Here is a 26,016-nt window from a genome sequence, read left to right as displayed (position 1 = left end):
AGAAGGGAATGCTATTCATTTTTTCTAAACAGAAAAACTAAAGCATCAATTATATTACTAGTTAAAATAAAACTTGAAAACTAGCATATTCTCCCAAAGTAACAGCAAAAATGCTATAGGACAAATAAATTAATGGCTGTAAAGTATTAACTCAACAAAACCATATTTTACTAAAATATTTTATTGCAATAAGATATTTACTGTGCTCAAAATCAATACAAAGTAAGTTAAAATTATTTACATACAAATGCTGAAACTATAGCTAAAAATAGCCGCTGAGTAACAATAACAGCACAATTTCAGCCTCTAAATCAAATACGTAATTTTCTAAGGATTGTTAACAATGGTAACGAAAAATTACTGATCATGGTTGTTACATTCACTGGTTTCCATAAAAAGAAATGTCCTTCATCAGGTTTATCTAAGGTAAATAACTTATTCCTTTGAAGAGTAACGGGAGAAAAGTCTGATTCATTCATGTATGTTATAGTCCAGTGAACTTTATGATTAAATAGTACATTTTCTAAACTTCACAGCTATTTCTCAAACAGATTTTTCCTCTGTATAAATGTCAATGTACACTACATTTCATATTATATATATATAAAAAAAGTATCTACATTAGTTTTTTGTCAGTTTGGAACTAATATCCATGGTGTAACAAAGTATTAACAATTCTGATGTCTGCACTGTGTATGCTCAGATATGCTCACAAAAACTAGTCTGTTGATGACTTTAAAAAAATATATTAAGATGCCAAATAAATCTATTTTATTACGAAATGAAGACTTTGATTAAGAATATATTTTTATTAGGCATTTCGGTAACAAATCATTACCCTATATATAGTTGATTCATTCAGTGTATTTTTAAAAGTAAATGAATTCCATTGTAGTTTTTCTTGAAGGAAAAGAAATCATTTCTCCAGTTGCTGAGGAGTACTAAAAGCTTCATACACATTAGCAGCAAAGTCTTTCACTTGCTCCATCATCAACAGATCCTAGCAAAGATGACAATAAAACATTAGTTTGTAAGAAGTATAGATAATTTAAATCCATTTCTGCAATCAAGCAATAAATTTAGCTTTAAGTTTTGTGGCAGTAAGGCCAAAAAGAAAATCACTTAATGCAAGGAATATTTTTCGCATAAGAAATTCTAGGAGATACTTATTGCTTAGGTTCTTGTATGAGGAATGGTGGGTGTGGTAAGTATTCAGTGTGACTTCGAGAAGAAGACCCAGAACAGTCTTCAAACGGACTTGTGTATGCCATGTGCTGGGTAAGTATTTGTTCCATAAATGATTACAATACTAACGATACAAGTGTAAAGTACCTTGGCTGGAAGCTGACATAACATGGTTGTAAGGCATGTTACTTTTTAGAAGATCTAACCTAGAATGTATGTAGCATGTCATGGGTTCTGCATACACAAACATAAACTACATACATATACTTCAGAACAAGGGTTCTTAACGGATTTGTGAATGTAAAAACAAGAATTACATTTTTATTTTCATTAACCTTTAAAATCTAGCATTTCTTTCAATTATGAAATTGACAACTGTGACAGCAATAACATGCTATGCATTTGTCTTCAGTGGAAATAAGACATTGTCACATCATATGATAATTGTGGAAGATACATGAACTGCCATTACATCTTGTTATCTAATGCATGAACAAAGAGGCAATACTGCTACTTCATAAATTTGATTTTAAAAAGTATTTTGAAAACTGTATGTAATTAATTGGCTTTCTTTAAAACCTATGTATTTTATGATACGCATTTACACACATTATTCTGAGAAGGGGTCCATAGGCTTCACCAGATTGTGAAAAGATCTATGACACAGAAACATTTAAGTGCCTCTCTGGGCATCAGAGAAACAGTAAATGAAAAATGAATCTATCCTTTGTGTTCTCTGTTTCTTAAGTATCAGAAAACTCAAGTGAACTTTAGACCAGTCTTGACCTCAACAAATTCATGGTTAAAGTCTCTAAAGACAACTTGGCATTTTATAGTTAAATGAGTTAACTATAGAGATACTAGAGATTATGCTTAAAAGAACTTGTCAATCAATAGTGTAGTATATAACCTACATTCAGTCACACTAAAAATCTTTGAACATTAATATCAATGGTATTTTTATTAGATTGAACTCTTTTGTTTTCATTATCAATTATACAGATTTTAATTACTGTGGTACATAAATTACTTAAGCCTTCAAGCTGCAGGTGGTGTATTTTGCCTGGTTGTATTTCCCACTGGCCTGCCAAGATGAATAGCCTACAGATGAAGCCAGACTCTTACGAAACTGGAGAAAGGTGAAGTTAAGGTTTAAGTGCCAAAAGTTACAAACTTTTTTCTCACACTGATATACATGTGAAAATTAATTTAATATGAAATTAAAAATTTTAAACTAAGTTTTTAATAAAAAAAATCTGAGCTTAAATTAAGCGAAATGAGATTAGCCTTACTCCCTCTTCCTTCTGCAATATGAATGCCTGTCATGGGTGACAGAGATGACAAAGACAACTGAAGAGAACAGTGAGGCAAAATAAGCATGTAAAGGACACAGTAACGACACCATATAGAGAAAGAAACAATCTGTAGTCTTAGTTCCTTTCATGTTGCCAAGCAGAAAGTACACAGAAGATAATCTAACTTGTCTGAGACACATGGTACCAAGAAGATGCCATCTTTACACTTAGCCTGCAGTCTCCTCCCTGTACATTTCTGCAGTAGTTTGGAATTGAGGTGTATTGCAAACACGTTTCTAATTCTAATACAAGTTTTAGTCTTCTAAAAGTATTGCAACTTGGTTGCAGGTGACCCAGAAAAAACTGTGTGGGTCCAGAGTTCTTATTTCAATAATATTTGCCTTACTTAATGCATTCCAAAATGGTTTTCTAAGGAAGGATTGAGTTTTAGGTAGTACTGTCTACGGAACTTTTCATGAGCAGATTATTGGTGCATTCTTAATAGTCATATTTATTAATACAAAAATGCTTTACTTCTCCAAGACAATTTTTTGGTTTTCCTCAAAATTTGAGGAACTAGATCACGGTCTCATAACTCAATCTTATTACTAACATAGTTTAATGCCAACCAGAATGTATGTAAAATGTGGTTTAACTGGTGTTGGACTAGAATATGGGGAAAGGTATTCCCAACCTCATAAATTTGCTATATTTTTGTTCTCATGAGGCATTCTACCACACTCTACATGTGATTTAAGTTTTGGTTTCTTTGAACAAATACCACAGGAGAGAAATGTAATTTTATGTCAGACCAATATAACCACAACCAAAAATACAATGTTTTTAAATAATACCTCCAAACTTTCTTCTTACCTGAACAAAATGACTAGGTGTTTCACTGCAAACTGAATGGATCTGTCCATTTACTATTGGAATTATCTTAGCTAATGGCAGGCTGACACTGGAAAGACTGAAAAATCATCATAGTAATAATTATTTTCTGAAATTATCTCACAGGATCTTAACATTTTAATTATAACGCAATATAGTAACTGAAGAGTATTCACAAAATGTATTAAGAAGAAAATAAAAACCATGCGTAATTCTACCCCTTAGAAATAACAACTGCAACTGACATCATGGTTAACTTCTTCCAGTAATTTTTATACATATCTGTGCTTTTTAAAAAAAGCTTATTTATTTTTGAGAGAGAGCGAGACTGAACATGTGCCTTAGTATGGGAGGGACAAAGAGAGGAAGAGAGAGAATCCCAAGCAGGCTCTGTGCTGTCAGTGCAGAGCCCGGACGTGGGACTCGATCCTGGGAACTGTGAGATCATGACCTGAGCTGAAATCTAGCGTCACTCAACTGACTGAGCCACACGGGGTCCACTTTTGTTTGTTTTTTTAAACACAAGACTCTAACTTCCCAGCAATATTGTTTTGTATTTCTATTAAAGTTATGAACATTTTCCATCTTATTAAAAGTTCTTCACCAAAGTTTTAATCTATTTTTTAATGATTATAAAAAGTAATTCATCCTCTAGCTGTGACAATTTATTTATTCACTTATTAAAAAAATTTTAATGTTTATTTTTGAAAGAGAGAGAGAGAGGGAGAGAGAAAACAAACATGAGTGGGGGTGGGGCAGAGAGAAGGATACAGAGAATCCCAAGCAGGCTGCCCACTGTCAGTGCAGAGCCCGACACGGGGTTCAATCTCACAATTGTGAGATCATGACCTGAGCCAAAACCAAGTCAGATGCTTAACCAACTGAGCCACCCAGGCACCCCAGACTATCCTAAAATTTCTTAAAAAAATTTTTTTTTCAATGTTTATTTATTTTTGAGAGAAAGAGACAGAGTGTGAGTGGGAAAGGGGCAGAGAGAGAGGGAGACATAGAATCTGAAGCAGGCTCCAGGCTCTGAGCTGTCAGCACAGAGCCCGACGCGGGGCTCAGACTCACGAGCCGTGAGATCATGACCTGAGCTGAAGTTGGACGCTTAGCCAACTGAACCACTCAGGCACCCCATCCTAAAATTTCTTAAGTGTGTCTACTTCTCCCCATTGTCAAACCTAGTCAAGGCTAAGCATTTTCTTTTGTCTGGACTATAGCAGTGACCTAACTTGTAAGTGCTCAACAATCACTTACAGTAAGTTGGGTGAATAAATGAATAAATGTTGGTGTGATTATGTGTGATACAATGACTGTTAAATGATGAAACACTTTGGAAACAAATATGAAATAATTTTTATGTGAGTTATACTCAGGTTTATTATGTTAAACATAATACTTCACACCTCAGGCTACCCCAGAAATTTCCCTTCAAACATCATGAAAATGCTGAAGCTATGCTGTGTAACCATATGCTAATCTAACCAGTGTTCTATGCTGAGATTTGAGGCAATGGATAAAAAAGAAAACAGGAGTGCAGAGATTTATGCATTCCTGAGAAAATTAGGCATTATTCTCCTTCTTGGTAGCATTTTTCAGAATGTCATGTTTTTGTTTACATGTTTGATGTCTCTCTTTGTATATTACTTTTTCTTCATTAGAAACTGAAGACACCACTACCGTACAAGGTCTGTGAGGTTAGGTACAGTGGCTATTTTATCCCAGCACTTAGTAAAGTTTCCTTCTCCATAAAGCAATCTAAGTGATTCTATAATGTAAGTCCCATCATATCACTCTCCTGCCACTTCTCTAGTGGCTTCCCAGCATTCTCAAGCTGACAACCATGATCTGTCTGTGCTGAATTCTCCAACTTGGTCTCACATCACCCTTCTCCTAGTTCCATCTGTTCAGCTACCACACCAGCTTCTTCCAGGTCCTCAAGTGTACCTCGGTCCTCCACTTTTCAAAGTCTTTGCCCTGTGGCTTCTGCCCTAAATGTCAACTGCCTCGCTCTAGTCCAAGGCCATATTTAATGCTCATCTTTTAATTCTCAGTTCAAATTATTTCCTCAGGGGAACTGCATGACATTCCATGTTTGTTCAAATACTTTTATCATATGTTCTTTTCCTTCTAATACTTATCATAGTTTGTACACCTGTTTGTCTATTTCTCCTACTAGATTGTAAGATCCATGAGGACAGAGACCTAGTTCAGTGCTTGATACATAGTAGTTGTTCAACAAATAGATGCCAGATGAATGGACAAACTGGCATCTCTGTCTCCTCTCTTCTGAGTTCATGTCTATGGCCATTTCTTCTTTGTGTGTTTCCTTCCTTAACTGATATGTCCACAATGCTATTAACCTCTTTGTATAATATACACAGTTTGCAAACATTTCCACCAACATATCATTTGCGTTCAATAGCAGTTATAAAGCTAATAAAACCTGTTTGATCTGTAAGTTTAAAGTTTTACAGCCACACCTATCATTTTCTTTTGTAAAGTTCTTTACTTTCATTCTTGGAAGAGCTCTTCTCCATCTTGAGCTCTGACAAATATTCATCTGTTCATTTATGTTTTTTATGTTTATTTATTTTTGAGAGAGAGAAACCAGGGGAGGGACAGATAGAGAGGGAGACAAAGAATCTGAAGCAGACTCCAGGCCCCAGCTGTCAGCACAGAGCCCAATGTGGGGCTCGAATTCATGAACCGTGAGATCATGATCTGAGCTGAAGTAAGACACTTAACCAACTGAACCACCCAGGTGCTCCATATTCATTTATGTTTTTATCGTTTAAACCTCTTGAATTTTTTTTGGCTATCTGTGTGGTACCAAAGAGTCTAACTTTATTATTATTATTATTAATTTACATCAGTCGTTGTAAAATGACCAATCTGTCTTACTATCATTTGCTAAATAACACATCTCTTCCTCACTTTCATCATGTACTAATATCCTCCTGTATATTTTTGAGCCTGTTTCTGGATTTTACATCCTGTCTCAATGGTTTATCTATTATGAATAACATATTATTCTAATAATTGCACCTTATATATTTTATAGGGAAAGTATACTTATCGTTTGCTTTTCTAATCATTTCTTGAATATATTATGTGCATATACTATATGTAGTATATACAAGAATACAGTAAAACCTTAGTTTGCAAGCATAATTTGTTCCGGAAACATGCTTGTAATCCAAAGCACTCATATATCAAAATGAATTTCAAGAACCATTGGCTCAGCTGTGATCATGTGACATTCAGTGTCACGTACCATCTCTCGTTTATCAAGTTAAAATTTATTAGAAATGTTTGCTCATCTTGTGGAACATTCTCAGAACAAGTTACTTGCAATCCAGGGTTTTACTGTATACACATATATAATACATACACCCATATATAATTTGTTTTTATTAGTTAGCATCACTTTTCAGTTGATTCTCTTGAATCAACTGAGGGTTCTGCATCATTAACTGGAGTACGCATAATTAATGATATTTTGTCTCTTTACTGATAATTGGAAATATTTTTTCTTAGCTTATTGTAATGGCTAGAACTTTCACAACATGTTAAACAATAGGAACAACAGTACGCATAATGAAAATATTTCTAGTATTAAGTCATGGAGTATAAAGTAGGTTATCGATATAGAAAAGAAAAAAACTTAAGCTAGGAAATATCTACTGAATACTTAGAGTATGTAACGAAATATGAAAGGGCATAAAATAGTTTCTGACTTTGTGAGGAGGCTTAAAATATAACTGAGGAATACGATTCCCGTTCTAGGTGAAAAATGTAGGTTGTACAGGAAAGTACAGTAGTGAGTACTATAGGGAGTTCAAACAAGAAGACTACAATGGCTATGTGGTTATAACACATTTTTTATAACTCTTCAGTGTATAAAATCAAGTACTTGTGTAAAACAACTGTTATAATTCTTTATCACTACTCAGGAAATAACTAATACCTTGCTAGGTAGAGATTATAGTGAAGTTTTATTAATCAGAGCACCTTGATTTAGGGAAGTATATAGGGGCTGAAATTTATTTTTGTATCACTTAAAAGAGTTCCTAAAAAAGATTTTAGGGTGATATTTAAGTTGTCTCAGAAAATACATTTTATGGCTGTAAGCATTCCAAATCCTCAATGCTAATTGGAAATTATTCTTTTTATACAACAAAGAAGGGTTCCAAAGAAATGAATAATTTCTTGCCCTATGTATTTAAGAACTGAATTGGATATTGCACATACATACTTCATATCACTTACTGTTTCTCTTAATTTTAATGGACCAATTTATAGTCAGTTAACATTGATTTAGTAGCTATTATTTTCTGAGTTTAATATAAAAAACTTCAAAGCAGGTTATTAAAGAGTATAAATTCTAATAGGAGAGCCAAGGTACTCATGCTGAGATAAGGATATAATAAAACCATATGATACATTTTAGCAGAATGAATGCATGACTTAGAAATAATTATGATTAAAATTACTAACAATTACACTAAATACTCCCAATCTTACAAGAAGGGCTAAAAATGAATACATTATGTTGTTGTAAAAGTAGGAGATAATTCATGAAATAGGAATCTATAACAAGAATGCCTGCTTATCATAATGGCCAAACCACTGAATTACGTAGGCCAATTATGGCTTGCAGTACTTAAATATGTTTTCAGTTTTATATTCTAAAGAGTTAAAAAAAAACCCAACAATCTAAGAACTGGGATTTGGCCTACAGAAAGACAGCTTGACAACCTAAGTATTTCTATATGGTGGCAAAATTTTGGGAAGAAATGAGGTTTTTAATACTAAATTCAGAAGGAGTTTCTACTAATGAAGGAGTCATTAGTTTAAGGGAGTTTAATTTGTTGAAAATGATCAACTTTATCCTCTATGATTTTTTTATTACCTGGAACAAAAACACATCCAAAGCACTCCTTTGTTAGAGCCTTCATTACTCACAACATTTTATGTCATCTTACCTACTCATGGAGTTGCTACGCTGCAGTTCCTGTTCAGTAGGTCGAAAGAACTCAGCCATGTTGTCTAGCAGTCTGCTAAAACCTCGGTTTAAACATGTATTCAAAACTGTACTAAAATCTGGACTACACAAAAAAAGAAGGATAGATTGCGTTTTAGATTCTCAGTGGAAAAGGAAATAAATTCAATAAGTATGTTGTTATCTTTGACAGCCACCAACATTTCTAGTCACAACCTACTTTTTGTAGCCTAAAACGCTGTTAAGAATATATCAAGGGGTTAATCTTTAAAAATTAAGCATAAAAAGGAAGTTTATTATTTAGCACAACAAAACGAGAATTTGCATCCATTTTGCTAGATTTTCTTTTATTATTCAGCACTTTGTACAATGTGTTTTCAAGAATTTCAGTAACAGTATTACTTCTCTTCAAGGAACTCCTGAAGAAGAATCATCTTATAGTCACAGATACTGGTTTGCTTCACATATTCTATCATGACATCTCAGAAAATTTTGGCATCATGTACAGGTGAGAAACTGGATACTTAGGGATGAAGAGATTTGTCCAAAGGTATATATAATTAGTAAGTGGGGAGCTAGAATTTGAACCCAGGCCTTTCTGTTTTTAAAGTTCAAGCTCTTTTTGTTATGCTACGTTAGTATCTCACAAAACCTCTTTGATATAAAGAATAATATACATATGCTATTAAAGTTAGAAAATGCCTACTTCAGCAGATTAGTTTGATCTTTGAAATGCAGAAATCTTAAACCAGACCAGCTCATGGGAGTGGTGGGCTAGGGGCTATCCATCTGGGAATTATCAGCATACAGACAGTAGTTAAAGCCGTGTATGAAACTGCTTAGGGCAGCTGAGGATGAAATAAGAACAAATACCTTGGAAAACGAATGTTTACAAGAAAGACGGACATAGAGGAAACTAGAGAAATAATCTGAATACAGGGACAGAAATCAGGAAATGACACTTATGGAAGCCACACGAGAAAAGAATTTCAAGAAAGGCTTAATCAACAGTGTTGATCATCAGAGAAAAGTTAAAAAAGGTGAACATCACAGGTTGATCAGTTTTGGCAAAAGATCACTGATGACCTTTTCTAAAACTTCGTGGAGTGAGGTGGTGAAAACCTGAGTAAGAAAAAATGTGAAAAAAAGAAGAAAGAAAAAAGAAAAAATGTGGAGACGGCGATCGTAGAAAGTCTGAGTTAACCTTTAAATTTGTTGATTTTCATCACATTATGAAAATATCTTAGAAGCAGAGGGTATAATTTCCTCAGAAAACAGAACTGGAGAAAGCGGTCTTAAATTATCCTTAGGATAAAAGAAATTTCCAGATTCTCCAGTGATAAAACCACCTCGAAGAGTTAAGTGGCTCCACCGAGGCTGAATAGCTAACAAACAGGAAAGTCCATCTTCAATCTAGGTCTTCCAGTCTCCTAATGCATAGTCTGGTGCTTCCTCCATTGTTAACACCCTAGTTGTGTTCTGGGTGACTTAAAATAGTAACACTCAATTTAGGGAAGATGTGAGATTTTTATCACTCACAGTTTTAGGAACATTATAGTCTATCCTGAGAAGGCCAGGGGGAGTAACTCCCGAAATTGAGTGTGTGTGTGTGTGTGTGTGTGGTGGGGGGGGGGGGGGGAGAGGGGGGAGCAGTGTACATAGATCAGCACACGTACACATGTGGTACCATGAGGATTAGCTGGAGCTGGCTACCTCCAGCTCACAAGTGCATTTCTCCCCAACTCCCCAACTCCTCAAGTCAGTATCAAGTGATTTCAAGTTGGTAGTCAGAACGGCTGCAGCTACAATTTCAGTTTCTGCTCTGTTTTATTTTTAAATGCTAGTTGTTAAACATTTCCTTACATACTGGGTCTACCAGAATCACCTCTGAAAGCTTTTTTTCAAAATATAAATGCTAACTATCTTCCAGTCCCTCAACTAGTATTTCAGATTCTCTAGCCTAAGGAAGTGGGTGAGGAAGGCATGGGCATCTTGAAAAAAATCCATTTTTCTCATTACCTTAATAAAAGAATTAGGAAATCCTACCTAAATGCAGGGGAATAGATTCAAAATGTAATTTTCACAAGATACCATGTTGCATATGTTCAGGAAAAACTAAAAAACGGTCATAAGTACATTCAAATAGAAACACGTTTTCTGTTACAAGTAGTATACATACCTTTCCAACATGTCTCTGGTTTCATTGAGTAGTTTAATAGTGGTGACATCTCTAGGAGAAAGCCCACAGGCCTGTGAAATTAAAATGCCATACTTTAGGGTTTCAAATATTAGTACAGGTATGATGACAGTAATCATATTAATAAACCCCGAGAGTTCAGAAAATCTACAAGTCTATGTTCTATCAACAATGAAGAAATGTTAAACTAAGAAAAAACAAACTGTAAAAGTTCATGTGTACAGTTAAGTACTATTTAAAACATGAGTTAGTATGTTAGTTATTGTAAATAATGTTGCAATGAACATAGGGGTGCATATTATCTTTTCAAATTAGTGTTTTTATTTTCTTTGGGTAAATACCCAATAGAATTATTTGCTCATACAATATTTCTATACATACACACAATGGAATATTACACAGCCATAAAAGGATGAGACTGTGACACCTGAGACAACACAGATGGACCTAGAGGGTATTATGTTAGGCCAAATAAGTCAGACTAAGAAAGACAAATACCATATAATTTCCCTCACATATGGAATATAAAAAAATGAATAAATAAAAAGCACAATCAGACCTTTATAGAGAAAAAACTGACATAAACTGAGACCATATAGGGAACAAACTGATGGTTGCCAGAGGGGAGGGTGGTGAGGGGCTGGGCAAGATGAGTGAAGGTCAGTGTGAGATATAGGCTTCCAGTTATGGAATAAGTAGGTCACGGGAATAAAAAGCACAGCATAAAGAATATAGTCAATGATGCTCCCATAGGGATATATGGGGACAGAAGGTAGTTACACTTCTGGTGAACACAGCATAACGTATAAATTTGTGGAATCTCTATGCTGTACATGTGAAACTAATGTAACACTGTGTGTCAACTGTACTAAAAAAATGAGTCAAAGTAAAATTATACTTTATAAGATCCTTGTTTATCTGGCCCCTCTTGAATACCTTTCTAGAATATATTTACAATGAAAACGATTGTCTTTTCAGGTTGCAGAGGCCTGGCATTTTTTTTTTTCTTTTATTGGTAAAACATTTTATTAAAATGTGTGTCTTTTTTCATCAAGTCTAGTCTAGTCTGGAGCTCTGTGTGCCCTTTTGATCTAAAGTTTCAGGGTTTAATTCAGTGCAGGTAAGATCTGGTCTGTCATTCCTTTCTTCAACTGTTCTTTTGAATCTTTTTTTTTTTAGTTCCACTGTTGAATTTTAAAATTTGTAAACTGTTTTATCATTCCAGAAAGTTTTTTTAATACTCTCATTGCATGTCCTTGAGATTCTAATTTGTAAGTAAGTTTTCTCCTGTTTCTTTCATTAATTCTGTTCTATCCATTCTGTTTGTTCAGTTTAGCCTCTATCCTGTAGGTCACAGGGTTCCCTCAAATGGCAGCAACCTTTATTTGGCCTACTCATGAAGGTAGGGTCTCTGAGCACCCGAACAGGTCTACCTTTGGGGTATCTAGGGGAGGGAAAAACAGCAGGCAAGGAAAACCATGGCAATATTTGTTCTAATGGAGTCTCTAGGTTAAGGCATGGCTTAGGAGCCTCTCTGGTTTGTCAAATAAGATATCCTTCTCTTAACTGTAAAGAATGGGTATAACCCAATTACATATGAAAAAAAAACCCAATAATTATTAAAAAAACGAGATATTATAACCTGCAATCTTTGACATTTTTCTTGTTTGTTTATTTTGCACACAAGCTGGGGAGGGGCAGAGGGAGAAGCAGAGGGAGAAGTCCAAGCAAGCTGCGTGCCCAGCATATATCATGACCTGGGAGGAAAATCAAGAGTCAGATGCTCAAGCGACTGAGCCACCCAGGCACCTCTTTCTTATTCTTCGTCTATGAGTAATTTAAATCACAACTTCCCAGGACACACCAGTGTGTAGCAACACCATAAATGGTAACTGTCAGAGTAGGCCTTCTTTGTTTCTCAGTTGGATGACTAGAACTCCCTTCCGTCTATTTTGATACTGCCATCACTGCTTCATTTTAAAAAGCAGATTGTGTAATTGTGGTAGTGGCCTGATTAAAATGGATCTTTGTCTGGAATACTACGTGGCAATGAGAAAAAATGAAATATGGCCTTTTGTAGCAACGTGGATGGAACTGGAGAGTGTGATGCTAAGTGAAATAAGCCATACAGAGAAAGACAGATACCATATGGTCTCACTCTTATGTGGATCCTGAGAAACTTAACAGGAACCCATGGGGGAGGGGAAGGAAAAAAAAAAAGGTTAGAGTGGGAGAGAGCCAAAGCATAAGAGACTGTTAAAAACTGAGAACAAACTGAGGGTTGATGGGGGGTGGGAGGGAGGAGAGGGTGGGGGATGGGTATTGAGGAGGGCACCTTTTGGGATGAGCACTGGGTGTTGTATGGAAACCAATTTGACAATAAATTTCATATATTAAAAAAATAATAATAAAAAAATAAAACCTTAAAAAAATAATAACAAAAGAATAAAATGGATCTTTGTCTATAAACTGAAGTTTGGACTCTTCATCTTGGCATACAAAGCTCTTCATGATCTTGCCCCAGCTATCAGCTATATCCTCCGTTACTGCATCTCTTACAAATACGGTTTAGCCACATGAACTGAGTTTGTCTCCTGTATTCCCCAAATATAATGAACATATGTGTCTTGTTTATTTTATATATGAATCATCCATCATCGTGTCTATCACATAATACTCAATAAAAATCTGCTGACTATCTAATCTAAAATTATGTTTCTAAGTAGAAATTAGTCATAATTGCTGTTTGTTTTCTAAATTAATGAAGTTTGAAGTAAACGAAATACAGGGCTTTACTTATTTATCTTTTAAAGTTTATTTGTTTATTTTGAGAGAGACAGATAGCGCTAGTAGGGGAAGGGCAGAGAGAGGAGAGCGAATCCCAACTAGGCTCTGTGCCGTCAGCGCAGAGCCCCATGCGGGGCTCAAACCCACACAACTGTGAGATCATGACTGGAGCCTAAACTAAGAGGTAAATACTTAACTGACTGAACCACCCAGGTGCCCCTGAAATACATGGTTTTAAATCAATTACCTTTCAAGAGCCTCAGAATTCTAAATTTCAAGGGATAGTAGAAAACTTTTAAAAATTCAGAGTAACTGGTTTAGTTAAATGGTTATGAATTAATCACCTGAACTGCTAATGGAGTTTCTTCATCTGGCATCATATAATGGCATAACAAAGATTTGGATCCGTCTTTATTAACCCAAGAAGAAGGTTTATGCTGCTCCACGAGATCTCGGATTTCTTTTAGTTTTTGCTCCAAGTCCAAGAGGGACAAAGAATGTTTAAGAGAAACACTAGAAACAGAGAAGAGGGAAATAGGATAAAGTGAAACTATACACTCTTTTCTTAACAGGTTGCTCTCTGAGATCTAGTCAAACCTGAAAGCGCTGACTGAAATCACTACCGTATATTACAAAATCAGCCATCAGTTCAGTGTCATTATCACAGAGCCACATCAAATCTTGTTGCAGATTTCACAAGAATCTTTAAAGTATCATCACTTTGAATATATTTTAATATGTATTTGATGTTTCAGCCCACTGTAATTATAGATACTGCTAATATAAATGGAAGACAAAAGGCTCAGAGGCAGATTTGAAAGTAGGTCTTTTATCTCTGACCCAAATGTTTCTGGTTTGTTTGGAAGTCAACCAATAAACAATGAAACATTAAAACTTTCCCCTTAGTATCAAAAGATTGACACTAACAAAGAAAATGGATTCACAATGCAGTATCCCAGGGCTGTGTCTGTATCAGGTTACAAAGAATTTCACAAACCACCATTTGTCAAATCACCAGCTTCACTAGAACAATTCTAATTTTTCTTTTATTCACCAGAATCAGGAAGTCAGAGAAGCCACAGCAAAATGCCTTACCTTCCTAAAATCTTCTGCACAGCTTGTTTAATGACAGTGATCAATTCTGTCAGGCCTATTAAAAGAAAAACAAACATAAAAGGCTTGTTCACTTTTTGAATTCCTCAAAAACACAAATGAACAAATTAAAATTATTTTCCAGGTCACACATAAGAATCTTACCATCTCCAAGGAGGTGTTGAATACTTGATAAATACTGCTGTTGGACATCTGGGGGAGCAAGAACTGTCTGTACAAAACAGAAATAAGGTTAAATCACCCAATATTACTAGTAAATAAATAATATAAAAGTTTACGATCACATGAAACATAAGATATGTATTTTAGAGGGGAGCCTGGGTGGTTCAGTCAGTCAAGTGTCTGACTCTTGATGTTGGCTCAGGTCATACTCTCGCTGTCATGGGATACAGCCCTGCTTTAGGGTCCATTGGGCTGAGTGTGGGGCCTGCTTGGGATTCCATCTTTCCCTCTCTCTCTGCCCCTCTCCCTCCAAAATAAATAAATAAACTGTTTGAAAAAGAAAAAATATATTTTATAGAAATTATCAAGATAAGTAATATTCAGTAAAATTTTGAACCTCTTGGGAAAAAGGGCAGTATCTATGAAGGTCTATTAAACTTACAGTGCCATTTTTGCCAACTGCTGCATTATCCAGGTAAATATATCCACCAATTATGTTTAACTGGACTCGCAAAAGAACAACCAGCATACAAGTACTGTACACTGCTACGATACTTCTTGTGAAACCTTCACAGAGAAAAGAAAACCATTTGGTACTATTATGAAAACAAACATGTGTAAAATGACAAACTAACTCTATGGTTATTTTCTCACAACATGACTTTAAAAATAGATTTGTAAATGTTTTAAGGACAAAAATATATCAATTCAAAATATTCATAGTCTATTTCCTTACAACTTGGTTGCTTAATGTAAATTAGATATGATCTCTTAATTGAAACAATAACCAATATATTAAGTGAAAGGTTATATATATATATATTGTTAGCTTAGAAAGGAGAACAAGGAAGGACTGGGAAACACTAAGAGTTGCAGCCTCAAAGCTCTGAGTGGTCCCGGGAGCTAGCTGAGAGTAAGAGAAGAGGGCTGTGTATGGAAGAACTCCAGACGGCAATGCAGGTAAAGGAGGATGAGCCCATTTAACGGCTGGAAAAAGGTATAGATGGGGGATACCCAGAGACTAGGCTTCACAGCAGCCTAGGACAGAGTGTTCAAAACAGAGGAAAGAATAAGTTTATTGACTGTTGCCAAGAGGTCTAGAAGGAGGAAAGTGTCCAGTGGATTTAGTAACACAGAAGTTACCGCTGATGCTTGTGAGATCTGCTGGGTGGAGACACAGAGGTGGGCGCCGGGCTGTAGTGTGTCAAACAATGAGTGGAGAAAAAATGAGTGGGAGTGAAGAAAAGGGAATGTAGAAGTCTTTGGTAGTATATAAGGGGTGGCTGAATAAAGGTCTAATTTATTTTTAAATAGGTAAAGCTTAAGCATGATTCAGTCGAGAAGGATTAGATGAATAGATGGGAAAATGTAAGAATAACTGGTGGCATAAAGTTCTGAGATGTGTGTGTGTGTGTGTGTGTGTGTGTGTGTGTGTGTGTATATATATATATATATATATATATATATATATATATATATATATGTAAGTAGGGGCCCCAGGGCAGCTCTTTATTTCAAAGTTTCATCACTAATGAAATTTTGCATACAATGTCAAAGTAAAGTTACTATCTGGATGAGAGTAAAAACTTCCCTTAAAACATATGTTTTCACTCTTATATGGATCCTAAGAAACTTAACAGAAGACCATGGGGGGAAGGGAAGGGGGAAAAAAAAGAGAGGGAGGGAGCCAAACCATAAGAGACTCTTAAAAACTGAGAACTGAGGGTTGGTGGCGGCTGGGGGAGAGGGGAAAGTGGGTGGTGGGCATTGAGGAGGGCATCTGTTAGGATGAGTACTGGGTGTTGTATGGAAACCAGTCTGACAATAAATTTCATATCAAACAAACCGTAATAGTGCATCCACCAGTACCTAATGTAGGCATATGCAGTCTAGGACAGGTTTACGTACCATAACAATATCAACAGTAATATTACAACCACCACTAACATTTACTGAATACTTTCTATGACTAAATATTGATCAACTCGCTTTGGGAGAATTATTTAATACGGGCAACAACTCTGTGGGGTAAACAAGAGTCATCCATGTAATAGAGTATAAATATTTCCCTTTGTAAATATATTAATAATGTGCTGTCACATAGAATAGGTAGACTTACTTATTATCTTTAGATCCTCCCATATTTCTAACTTGTTTGAAGGCCTAAAGAAGTAAATCAGAAAATATGAAAACAGTAATCAGGTAATCTAAAGGAAAACTTAAAACTTCATAGCTTTATATTTAATTATATTTTATTACAGGATAACTACAGGAAACAAACCCCATGAAATATAATAAAAGAACAACTGTAATTCCAGTAACCAAAGATAACAACCATTTCACTAGTATGTTGGTATATATCCTTCCAGTCTTTATCTTCCTTCTGAGCATATGCATATATGTATTGTGAAGTTATACAGGAAAATCAAGAATAACGTTTATTTCTTTCCTTTATTTACCATTTTACAAATAACAAAGCACATCAGTAATTCTTCAAAGGTAAATAATGAATTTTTTTGTTTTAAAGTATCGTTACTTTAAATATATTAAATATATATTTGATGTTTCAGCCCACTGTAGCTATTATTCTTATTAATGTTCAAATTGCCCATCTTTGACCATTGGGGATACTATCCAGGTTGGTTCCTGAATCCTTCTAACATCACCCTATTAGTCTTTCATAGCTTCCTTGCTTACTGACAAGAAAAGCTGTTCTGGGTTCATCTTGTTCAATTCTTGCTATGGACCGGACATCACCCATTTCTCCAAGAGTCCTGGATCCTTACAGCAGAAAATGGTAGTCTGTGACTGGAATCTTCGATTAAGGATATTCATTGCTGGGGCACCTGGGTGGCTCAGTTGGTTAAGCATCCAGTTTCGGCTCAGGTCATGATCTCAGGGTTCATGAGTTCAAGCCCGACATCGGGTGAGCTCGAGCCCCACTTCAGATGAGCTTGAGTCCCGCTTCGGGTGAGCTCGAGCCCTGCTTCAGGTTCCGTGCTAACAGTGCAGAACCTGCGTGGGATTCTCTGTCTGCCCCCTCTCTCTCAAAAATAAATTTAAAAAATTAAAAAAAAAAAAAAAAGAAAAGGATATTCATTGCTACTGGAGACATCACTGTTTCTAAGCCTTTCTGGTAGAGTAAGCTAGTAAATATTCAAAGAGATAAACTATGTCATGAATTTGTACTGATACTTTTTAAAAAATGTTTATTTATTTATTTTGAGAGAGAGAGCAAGTGTTATAGGGCAACAGAGAAAGGAGGAGAGAGACAAAGAATCCAAGCACGTGGGACTTGAACTCACGAACTGCAAGATCATGACCTAAGCCGAAATCAAGAGGTGGATGCTGGATGCTTAACTGACTGAGCCACCATAATGATACATCCAATTCAAAATTAGGACGACAGGGTTTTTAACTTCATCTCCTTGATCTTACATCTGTATTTTTTTTTCCCCACACTAGCAATCAGTGACACCAATGTAATTACCAATTTGCTTCATCCCTCACTCTATGCACAAGAGTCTCAGAATACCAATAGCAACATTGAAGAGTTTTAAGGGTTTGTTCACCTGGCATAATTTCTCTTTGTGGTTAGAACACCAACTACATATTTAGGTGAATTTGATTTTACCATCTCTTTTTTGACATGGCTTTGCAAACACTAAATACAGTTTTATAAATATGTAAAATATCTGCATGGTTCCAAAGTCAAATTCACACAGCAATGTACCTTCAAAGAAGTCTGTTTCTATTCCTCTTTATTCTCCCCCTTCACAGGCAACTGTTAAAAAAATTTAACTTACCATTGTTTTGCTTTAAGTTTATTTATTTTGAGAGAGAGCACGTGAGCATGTGCACAAGTGGGGCTGGGGAAGAAAAGAGAAGGAGAGAGAGAGAGAATCCCAAGCAGGCTCCATACTGTCAGCACAGAGCCCAACATGGAGCTCAAACCCATGAACCGTGAGATCATGGCCTGAGCCAAAACCACGAGCTAGATGCTTAACTGACTGAGCCACCCAGGTGCCCCACCGTTGTTTTGCTTTATATAAGCAAATATGCATAAAGATTCCTATCTGCCCCCTTAGATAAATAACATAGTATACACCTTTGTCTTTACTGTTAAAAAAAATATATCTATATATATATATAAATATATATACCATCAAATCCCATCAAATCCTGGAAATCATTCCACTGAAGTACACAAATAATAGCCATCTCTCTTTCATTTTCTTCTTCTCTGTTTTTAACCTTGGCATAGTGCTCCACTGTGTGGAGCTATCACGTAGATGGAGTTCAGTGCTTCTCAAACCACCTATATGGAAGGACCAGTTTTATTTTTCTTTCCTGTTTCCAATCTATCACAGACTGATACTTTTGTAAAATACAATAAAAATAAATTCCGAGGAAAATAAAAAAAAAACCCACAAAGACATACAAACTACAAACCCATATTCTTTATTACTATTTCAGACATAAATTTACATTTCAATAAGTTGAGCTACCAATACAATTGTGGGATATTACTAGCTTCTTATCTTTCTTTGCCACTGAACTGACCTTAGAGCTTTAGTTATCTCCTCCCTAGATGACACAGGTTCAAGACATATGGTGTAAATCCTACAAGGTACCGCTGCAACCTTAAGCTAATGTTCAAGCCTTGTGGTGGAATATATTCTGAATAAATTGGAAATTAAACAAAATACAAAGGTCAGGTATTTTAATGCAAATAAACCACTTTTTCTTTTGAATGTCACTTCAAAAAAATTTCAAAGTGCTTTTTATAGAAATCTAAATAAAACAACATAAGAAAACGGCAGTTCCAAAAATTTCAACATAGGAAGTACTTAGTGGCAGGGCAAATTAGGTATGTGTCTTGAAACTATATTTATCTGGGGGGACTGAGGTGGGATGGGGAAGAGTTATAGTCACCCAGGACATTTCTTCATGTTGACATCACCATCATTAGATGTCAAAAGTAGATTTAAACTTAGAGTTATAAGATGAGTAAGTTCTGGAGAGCTACTGGAGAGCATGGGGAGTACAGTTAATAATATTGCATTGTATGCTTGAAATTGCTAAGAGTATATCTTTAGAGTTCTCACTACAAAAAAGAAAATGGTAACTAGGTGAGGTGATGGATATGTTAATTAGCTTGACTGTGGTAACCATTTTTTTTTTTTAATGTTTACTTATTTATTTTTGAGAGAGAGAGTGCGCATGCACAAGTGGGAGACATATCTGGGTATTTCTCTTTCTCCAATGTACATCCCTCTGAGTAAATGCACACAGGTCCCTTTAGAAAAATATCGTGGGACTCATTACTTTGCACACTTGCTGAAATATTGCAGGGATCTTTTCCCTGGGAACCCAACCATCTTTTCAGTCAGTGAGTCTTGGGTCTGAAAAGAGGCTCAACTCTGGAAACTGGGCATGGGATTACAGTTGTGGGGAAGGGGAGATCTCAGCCCCCTGCTTATCTTTTCTTGCTCTCTTTTGATCATGTATAAAGGATTACCCTTGTTGGCTACCCGATCTATTTCGTCCCTCCAGATGCCATGTTCTATTAACCATCTCCATAAGACTACAGGTTAGGTTCCCTTGGCTGCCCTTTCTTTTCTTTCTTTAAAAAAAATTTTTTTTCAATGTTTATTTATTTCTGAGAGGGAGAGACAGAGTGCAAGTGGGGGAGGGGCAGAGAGAGAGGGAGACACAGAATCTGAAGCAGGCTCCAGGCTCTGAGCGGTCAGGACAGAGTCTGTCATGAGGCTCGAACCCACAAACTGTGAGATGGTGACCTGAGCCGAAGTCAGATGCTTAACTGACTGAGTCACCCAGGTGCCTCTACAGTGGTAACCATTTCACAATGTATGCATTTTCAAAAAATGAAACAAAATTTTTTTTCACATTATCTTTTTTAAAGATTCCAATTCCAAATCTATGTAGAATAAAGTACTTTTTATGCAATGATTCCTTTCATATGAGTTGTTTGATAAAAATCATCCCTAAATTAAATATGAGACTCTTTAATGTCACTAAAACATCTGTTTAAGAATTAAACCAGGGGTGCTCAGTAGGCTAAGCATCCAACTCTTGATGTCAGCTCAGGTCATGATCTCAAGATTCATGAGTTTGAGCCCCTCGTCCAGGCTCTGTACTGATAGTGTGGAGCCTCCTTGGGGTTCTGTCTCTCTCTCTCTGCTCTTCTCTCTCTCTCTCAAAATAAATAAATAAAAATAAACTTAAAAAAAAAAGAGAATTAAACCAATCCTGGGGCACCTGGGTGGCTCGTTAAGGGTCTGACTCTTGGTTTCAACTCAGGTCATGATCTTACAGTCCTGAGGTCAAGCCTGTGCTGGTTAAGATTTGAGAGAGAGACCTCTTTTTCTGCTCCTCCCCTGCTCTTTCTGTCTTAAAAAAAAAAAAAAACCCAAAAAAAACCCCAAGATTCTTTCCTGATGAAACGTCATGGCCATTATCAATCTTCAATAATAATGCCAAGTGTTGAAAACACTGATGGATGTTTACTTGCGATTTATAAAACTGATGGAATAAGATTATCAAATCACTTATTTATTTCTGGTTAATTATTATCATAATTAGTTCAAAGAGAAACTTAACTTGCCTGACAGGCTTATATAAGACCAAAGTTGTCTGAAAACCAATACAAAAGCAGTCATAAGATTGGAGGCCTTATTTAAACACACTTTGTAAGGGCTCAACCCCTGTTTATCCAAATATTTTTCAAATGGACATTTTCCCCCCAAAATTGCAAACAGTAATTCAAATCAAAAGAAAGGCCAAGAAAAAGTACACTGAGATACTTAAAAGAGGAAACACCGAGTAAGGAGAACTATCACAAACCCTTAGGAACTGAAGAAATTCTCTCTGTGTACTGAGTAAGAAGAGAGGAATGACACCTCATCTTGAAAGCTGTCCAGGGCTATCCAGAAAAATAAACCCCTTTATTCTCTGGTTTCCCAGATTTGGCTTTTACTTTTTACCATAGACTAAATACAATATGTCTTGAATTTATATCATATACTTCTTCTTTGGGTGGCAAAGTCTTAAAGGGAAAGAAATCTTATCTTAATTATCCAGAATCCTCTAAAACATAGGGAATTCAGGGTCTTGCAGCAAACGGTAACCAAGAAGGAAGAATGCTACTATATTTATTGTGTCTGTTACTATGTTGCTTTTATAAAAAGTGCTATTTGCTTATTTCATTTGTCTTACTTCCCCAATAAAACCAAAACTTAAGGCAATTAAAACCTATTTCTCTGGGGCACCTGGGTGGCTCAGTCAGTTAAGCATCTGACTCCTGATCTCGTCTCAGGTCCTGATCTCGTCTCAGGTCCTGATCTCATGGCTCATGAGTTCAAGCCCCTGTAGGGCTCTGCACTGACAGCACAGAGCCTGCTTGGGATTCTCTCTCTCCCTCTCTCTCTGCCCCTCCCCCACTTGCTCTCTCTCTCTCTCTCCAAATAAGTGCTTTGTGCTCAGTAAACTGTCATGGTGAGGTAAATTATCATTATTGTACGCTTATATTTGCACTTTATTTTGTTAATAATATAAAATGTAAATTTATATGCCTTGTTCAAAATGTATGTCCACATGCTTTACCTATTATACCACCAACTCTTCAAGCAGCTTCACAACATCTAGTTCAGGAACACATTCCATAAGCACTCAGTAATTAAATTTCTGAATAAGGTCAAAGTGATATAAGATCTATTTAAATGGAAACCAAAATACACGCAAATATTGTTGACCTAAATACTTTGTGCATCAAAGTAGAGGACAAAATAGGATGAATTCAATGACAGTTACTGAATATTTTTCTAAACAAGTCTATATATTATGAGCTTTAATTAGAAAAATAAGGAAACAAAGATGTTTTAAAAATATTTTAGTGTATTCTACAGATTTAAGTGCCCCCATATAAACAAAAAATGATGTTAACTTGCACTTACCTGTTTTTTAGCAGAGCCGTGAGGCTCTCGGAATTGAGTTGCTGCATTAAGGCCTCTCTCAGGGTTGGAAGCATGGACAGCACTGTAATGCAAACAGGAGATAAAACAGGTTCCAGGTGATAGGACTGCCTTCATGAGAAATTCACATTGTTTTAGGCTATACGATAGGACTAGTGACTAGCAGGGGTTGGGAGGGAATGTCAAGGCTAGAGTTTTCAAATTGTTATTATTTTGAATAATAAAAACTGATTATATACTAATAAATCATTTATCTGCTTATGTTAAGTGAGCAGGATTATATATATATAATATATAGATATATCATGATCATAGCAATGTAAACAAGTACACATACAAGAAAGAATGGGAAGAATTATTCTGAGATATTAACAGTGGTGATCTTTGGGCTATGGATTATTAACAATCATCTCTTTTTCCTCTTCTTTTCTGTACTCTCCAAATGTTTTTTACAATGAATTTATTTCTGATATAATAAAATGATCAAAAACATTTTTATCTTTAGCTATATTTTTGTTTCATATTTTATTTGTAATTCTAGAAAAGTTTATTTATTAAATATTACAAAGCAATAAGCACTTATTGTAGCCAAGACAAAAGTGTGTCAGGCCGGGAATTAAGAGCTGCTAAGTTGTAGTTCTGGTTTTACCAATGGTTATTGCCTCTAACTCCCAAGAAGTTGCGTGAAAAAGTTGTGGAAAAAAGACTTCATGTAATTTATAAGAGTTTATTTATGGCTCTATGTATGGTGTAAGAAATACTGGAGAAATGCACATATACAAATTAAAAATTAGTTTCTAACACTAAATAAGTAATGATAACAAAATGAAAAAATATCAAGAGATCACAAATACCACATTCTAAAAGGGAAAACTTCAGTGTATAATTTTTATTTCTTGACTAGGTAAGACATGTTAATTATAAAATGCATAATTATTTTTTTCTATAGAAAATTTAGCTGTTAGTCTACTCTAGACATTTATTCCAGTGCTACTCTATGTAGCTTTAGCATATTTCCTCAAGTTGTATGATTGAATCGCCTAAGTCATTTAGACCATTAACTAAAGTCGCAGCTCAGAGCCAACATAAAAGGTGGCTTATCTCTTAGTGTAGTCGATATATACCTAGCTCAAATGCGAGATGCTACCTTACCAAGAAAAATCAAGGCTAGAGTCCTACATTCAGAAAACAGAGTTAATAGGGAACTAGTTTAAAGATTATGTGGTAAAACAACATGATTTAAGAAGAGTCTCTTCACCAATTCTCCTGATAAGAGCCTTTTACTTTCCCTTTAAGCTTATTGAATTCTTCTCTTCCAGGCATTTTTTTTTTTTTAACAGTGAACAAATATATTTCTGTATCTAGTTGAATACAGCATTCATGTTTTTCTTTAGCCATCCGGTCTCCATGATAAACACCCCTCAGTCCAACCACAAATCACAAAACAACCCTTCACCAGTTATGAATCTGTGTGACCCTGAGGAAGTTATTTAACCTCTCAGTGCTTCAGTTTTCTCTGTAAACTCAGGATAACATTGGATCTACCTTATAGAATTGTTGTAAGGACTGATTGACACATATAAAGGATTTAGAACAGTGCTTCTTTGCACATGAGAATGCTTGGTAAGTGTTAGCTCTTATTATCATCCTTATTTGGCCTCTTCTGGCACATTCCAGTTTGTATATTCTTCACATGTGAGAGTCAGAAATGGACCTGTACTCCAACTACTCCAGAGCATGTGTACTGTAACTACCTTTGATCTGAACCACAATTTTATTACTGTAGTCTAAGATTAATTTAGTATTTCTAGAAGTCATATCAAACTGCTTATAACAAGCTTATGTTCAACTAGAATTCCCAACCTTTATTCATGTATCTTGCTTGCAAGCAAACTTAGACAATTCTGCATCTGTACAACAGACTTTTAATGCAGAACAATTCATTTATCCCAGCCTAGCACTGTGTCATGCATAAATTTCATAAGCATCTCTCCTAAATCTTTAGTAAAATCATGAAGAAGATAAAGCCACTGGGCAGAACACAGAAGCATTTCATTAGATGCTATCTGTCAAGTTGGGGCCAACTTTTTGGGTAAAAAAAAACCCAGCTATATTTACCTGAAAGTACTAAATTTTTCTAGTATACCCATTACATATTATTCAGAAGGATAAAAACTTAATCATATGATTTGCAACCCCATTATCAATGCATCCCAGAAAGCTAATTTGGAAAGTTTTTCAGTGGACCTATATTTGGCTCCTATCCTATTTTATTTTTAATTACCTAAGCAGCTATTTATTCATCTGAGGGTTGTGATGATCATGGAAATGTGCCACCAAATCCAAATCTGCTAGGAGGACCGTGGTGGGCTGGCAGCCCCTGCTGCCACCCCTCTTGGGTCCATTACCAGATCTGCACCACTCCCAGACAATGAGAGTGCTTCATGGAGATACTAACACAGATCCATTCCTGTAGGTCTTGTCTACCAGGGAACTTGGGCTTAAGGACTTCCCACTGGCCTGCTAAAACTTTCTTGAAACTGTGCTGTAGACTTGAGACTTTTTTACCCAATCTTCCTTCTCCCTTTCCATTCACATGGAAGACCTGCACTATGGTCTAAAGGCTTTCCTTGCCTCCTTCTGCTCTCACTCCTTTATCCTTCACAGCTGTTTCCCCTAATATATCTCTTGATAGCTAATCCCATCTTAGCATCTGTTTCCCAGAGGACCCAAACAGACACAAGGGTCCATGTCAAATTGAAATATATTTTGAGACTCCAGACTACCTTATTCAATTTAAAGAATTATGTAATTTTTAAAAAGTTATTTTATTTACAGAGTATTTATTAAGCACCAAGCACTTTACATGCATTATTTCATCACATTCTACAAAACATTTATGAAGTGGGTTTTATGATGATTATTTTACAGAAAAGAGAACGGAGATTTGGAGTTGCCCAAAGACACAGACATTACAAGGAGAAACTGGCAACCGGACTCATTGTGCTTTATCCGAGTTGTCATCACACACAGTGTTTATGATTACTGTTTGCTTTATAGAGTGAAGTATTAGCATTATACTAAAAATAAAGTCCTTTAAACGCAGGGAAAAAATTTACTTTCAAAACTAAACAAAGAGAATCTACCTTTATAAATTCTTTCTAAATTAGCTGTTCTTGAAAGAAGCGTTAGAGAAAAAGTTTTAACCAATAAAAAAGAAAGAGGGGGGCACCTGGGTGGCTCAGTTGGTTGAGCGGCTGACTTCGGTTCAGGTCATGATCTCGCGGTTTGTGGGTTTGAGCCCCGCATCGGGCTCTGTGCTGACAACTCAGAGCCTGGAGCCTGCCTCAGATTCCATGTTTCCCTCTCTCTCTGCCCATCCCC

The 26,016-nt window shown here is 35.8% G+C and overlaps 1 protein-coding gene across 3 annotated transcripts in view; it reads right to left on the bottom strand.

The window, feature by feature from the left end:
- The window catches only part of PEX3 (peroxisomal biogenesis factor 3), a 34,855-nt gene that overhangs the window by 1,904 nt on the left and 6,935 nt on the right, over positions 1–26,016 (bottom strand). For 2 of the 3 annotated variants that reach the window (XR_002157518.3, XR_002157519.3), the window contains exons 3-12: positions 22,615–22,696; positions 16,758–16,801; positions 15,081–15,205; positions 14,621–14,687; positions 14,459–14,513; positions 13,708–13,876; positions 10,559–10,629; positions 8,363–8,485; positions 3,354–3,450; positions 839–1,000 (exon numbers count right to left, since the gene is read on the bottom strand). Coding sequence is in view for 1 of the 3 variants with exons in the window: in XM_003986617.6 (XP_003986666.1) it covers positions 917–1,000; positions 3,354–3,450; positions 8,363–8,485; positions 10,559–10,629; positions 13,708–13,876; positions 14,459–14,513; positions 14,621–14,687; positions 15,081–15,205; positions 16,758–16,801; positions 22,615–22,696 (917 nt within the window). In the remaining 2 variants the exon portion in view is untranslated. Of the gene's footprint in view, positions 1–163; positions 1,001–3,353; positions 3,451–8,362; positions 8,486–10,558; positions 10,630–13,707; positions 13,877–14,458; positions 14,514–14,620; positions 14,688–15,080; positions 15,206–16,757; positions 16,802–22,614; positions 22,697–26,016 lie in introns of those variants that run through there. The other variant, XM_003986617.6, reaches the window with a different exon arrangement.

Source organism: Felis catus, chromosome B2 (assembly GCF_018350175.1).
Source record: "Felis catus isolate Fca126 chromosome B2, F.catus_Fca126_mat1.0, whole genome shotgun sequence".
In the NCBI taxonomy this organism is placed as follows: Eukaryota; Metazoa; Chordata; class Mammalia; order Carnivora; family Felidae; genus Felis; species Felis catus.
The sequence above is the reverse complement of the archived record's forward strand: the minus strand, read 5'-3'. Positions and strand labels throughout refer to the sequence as shown.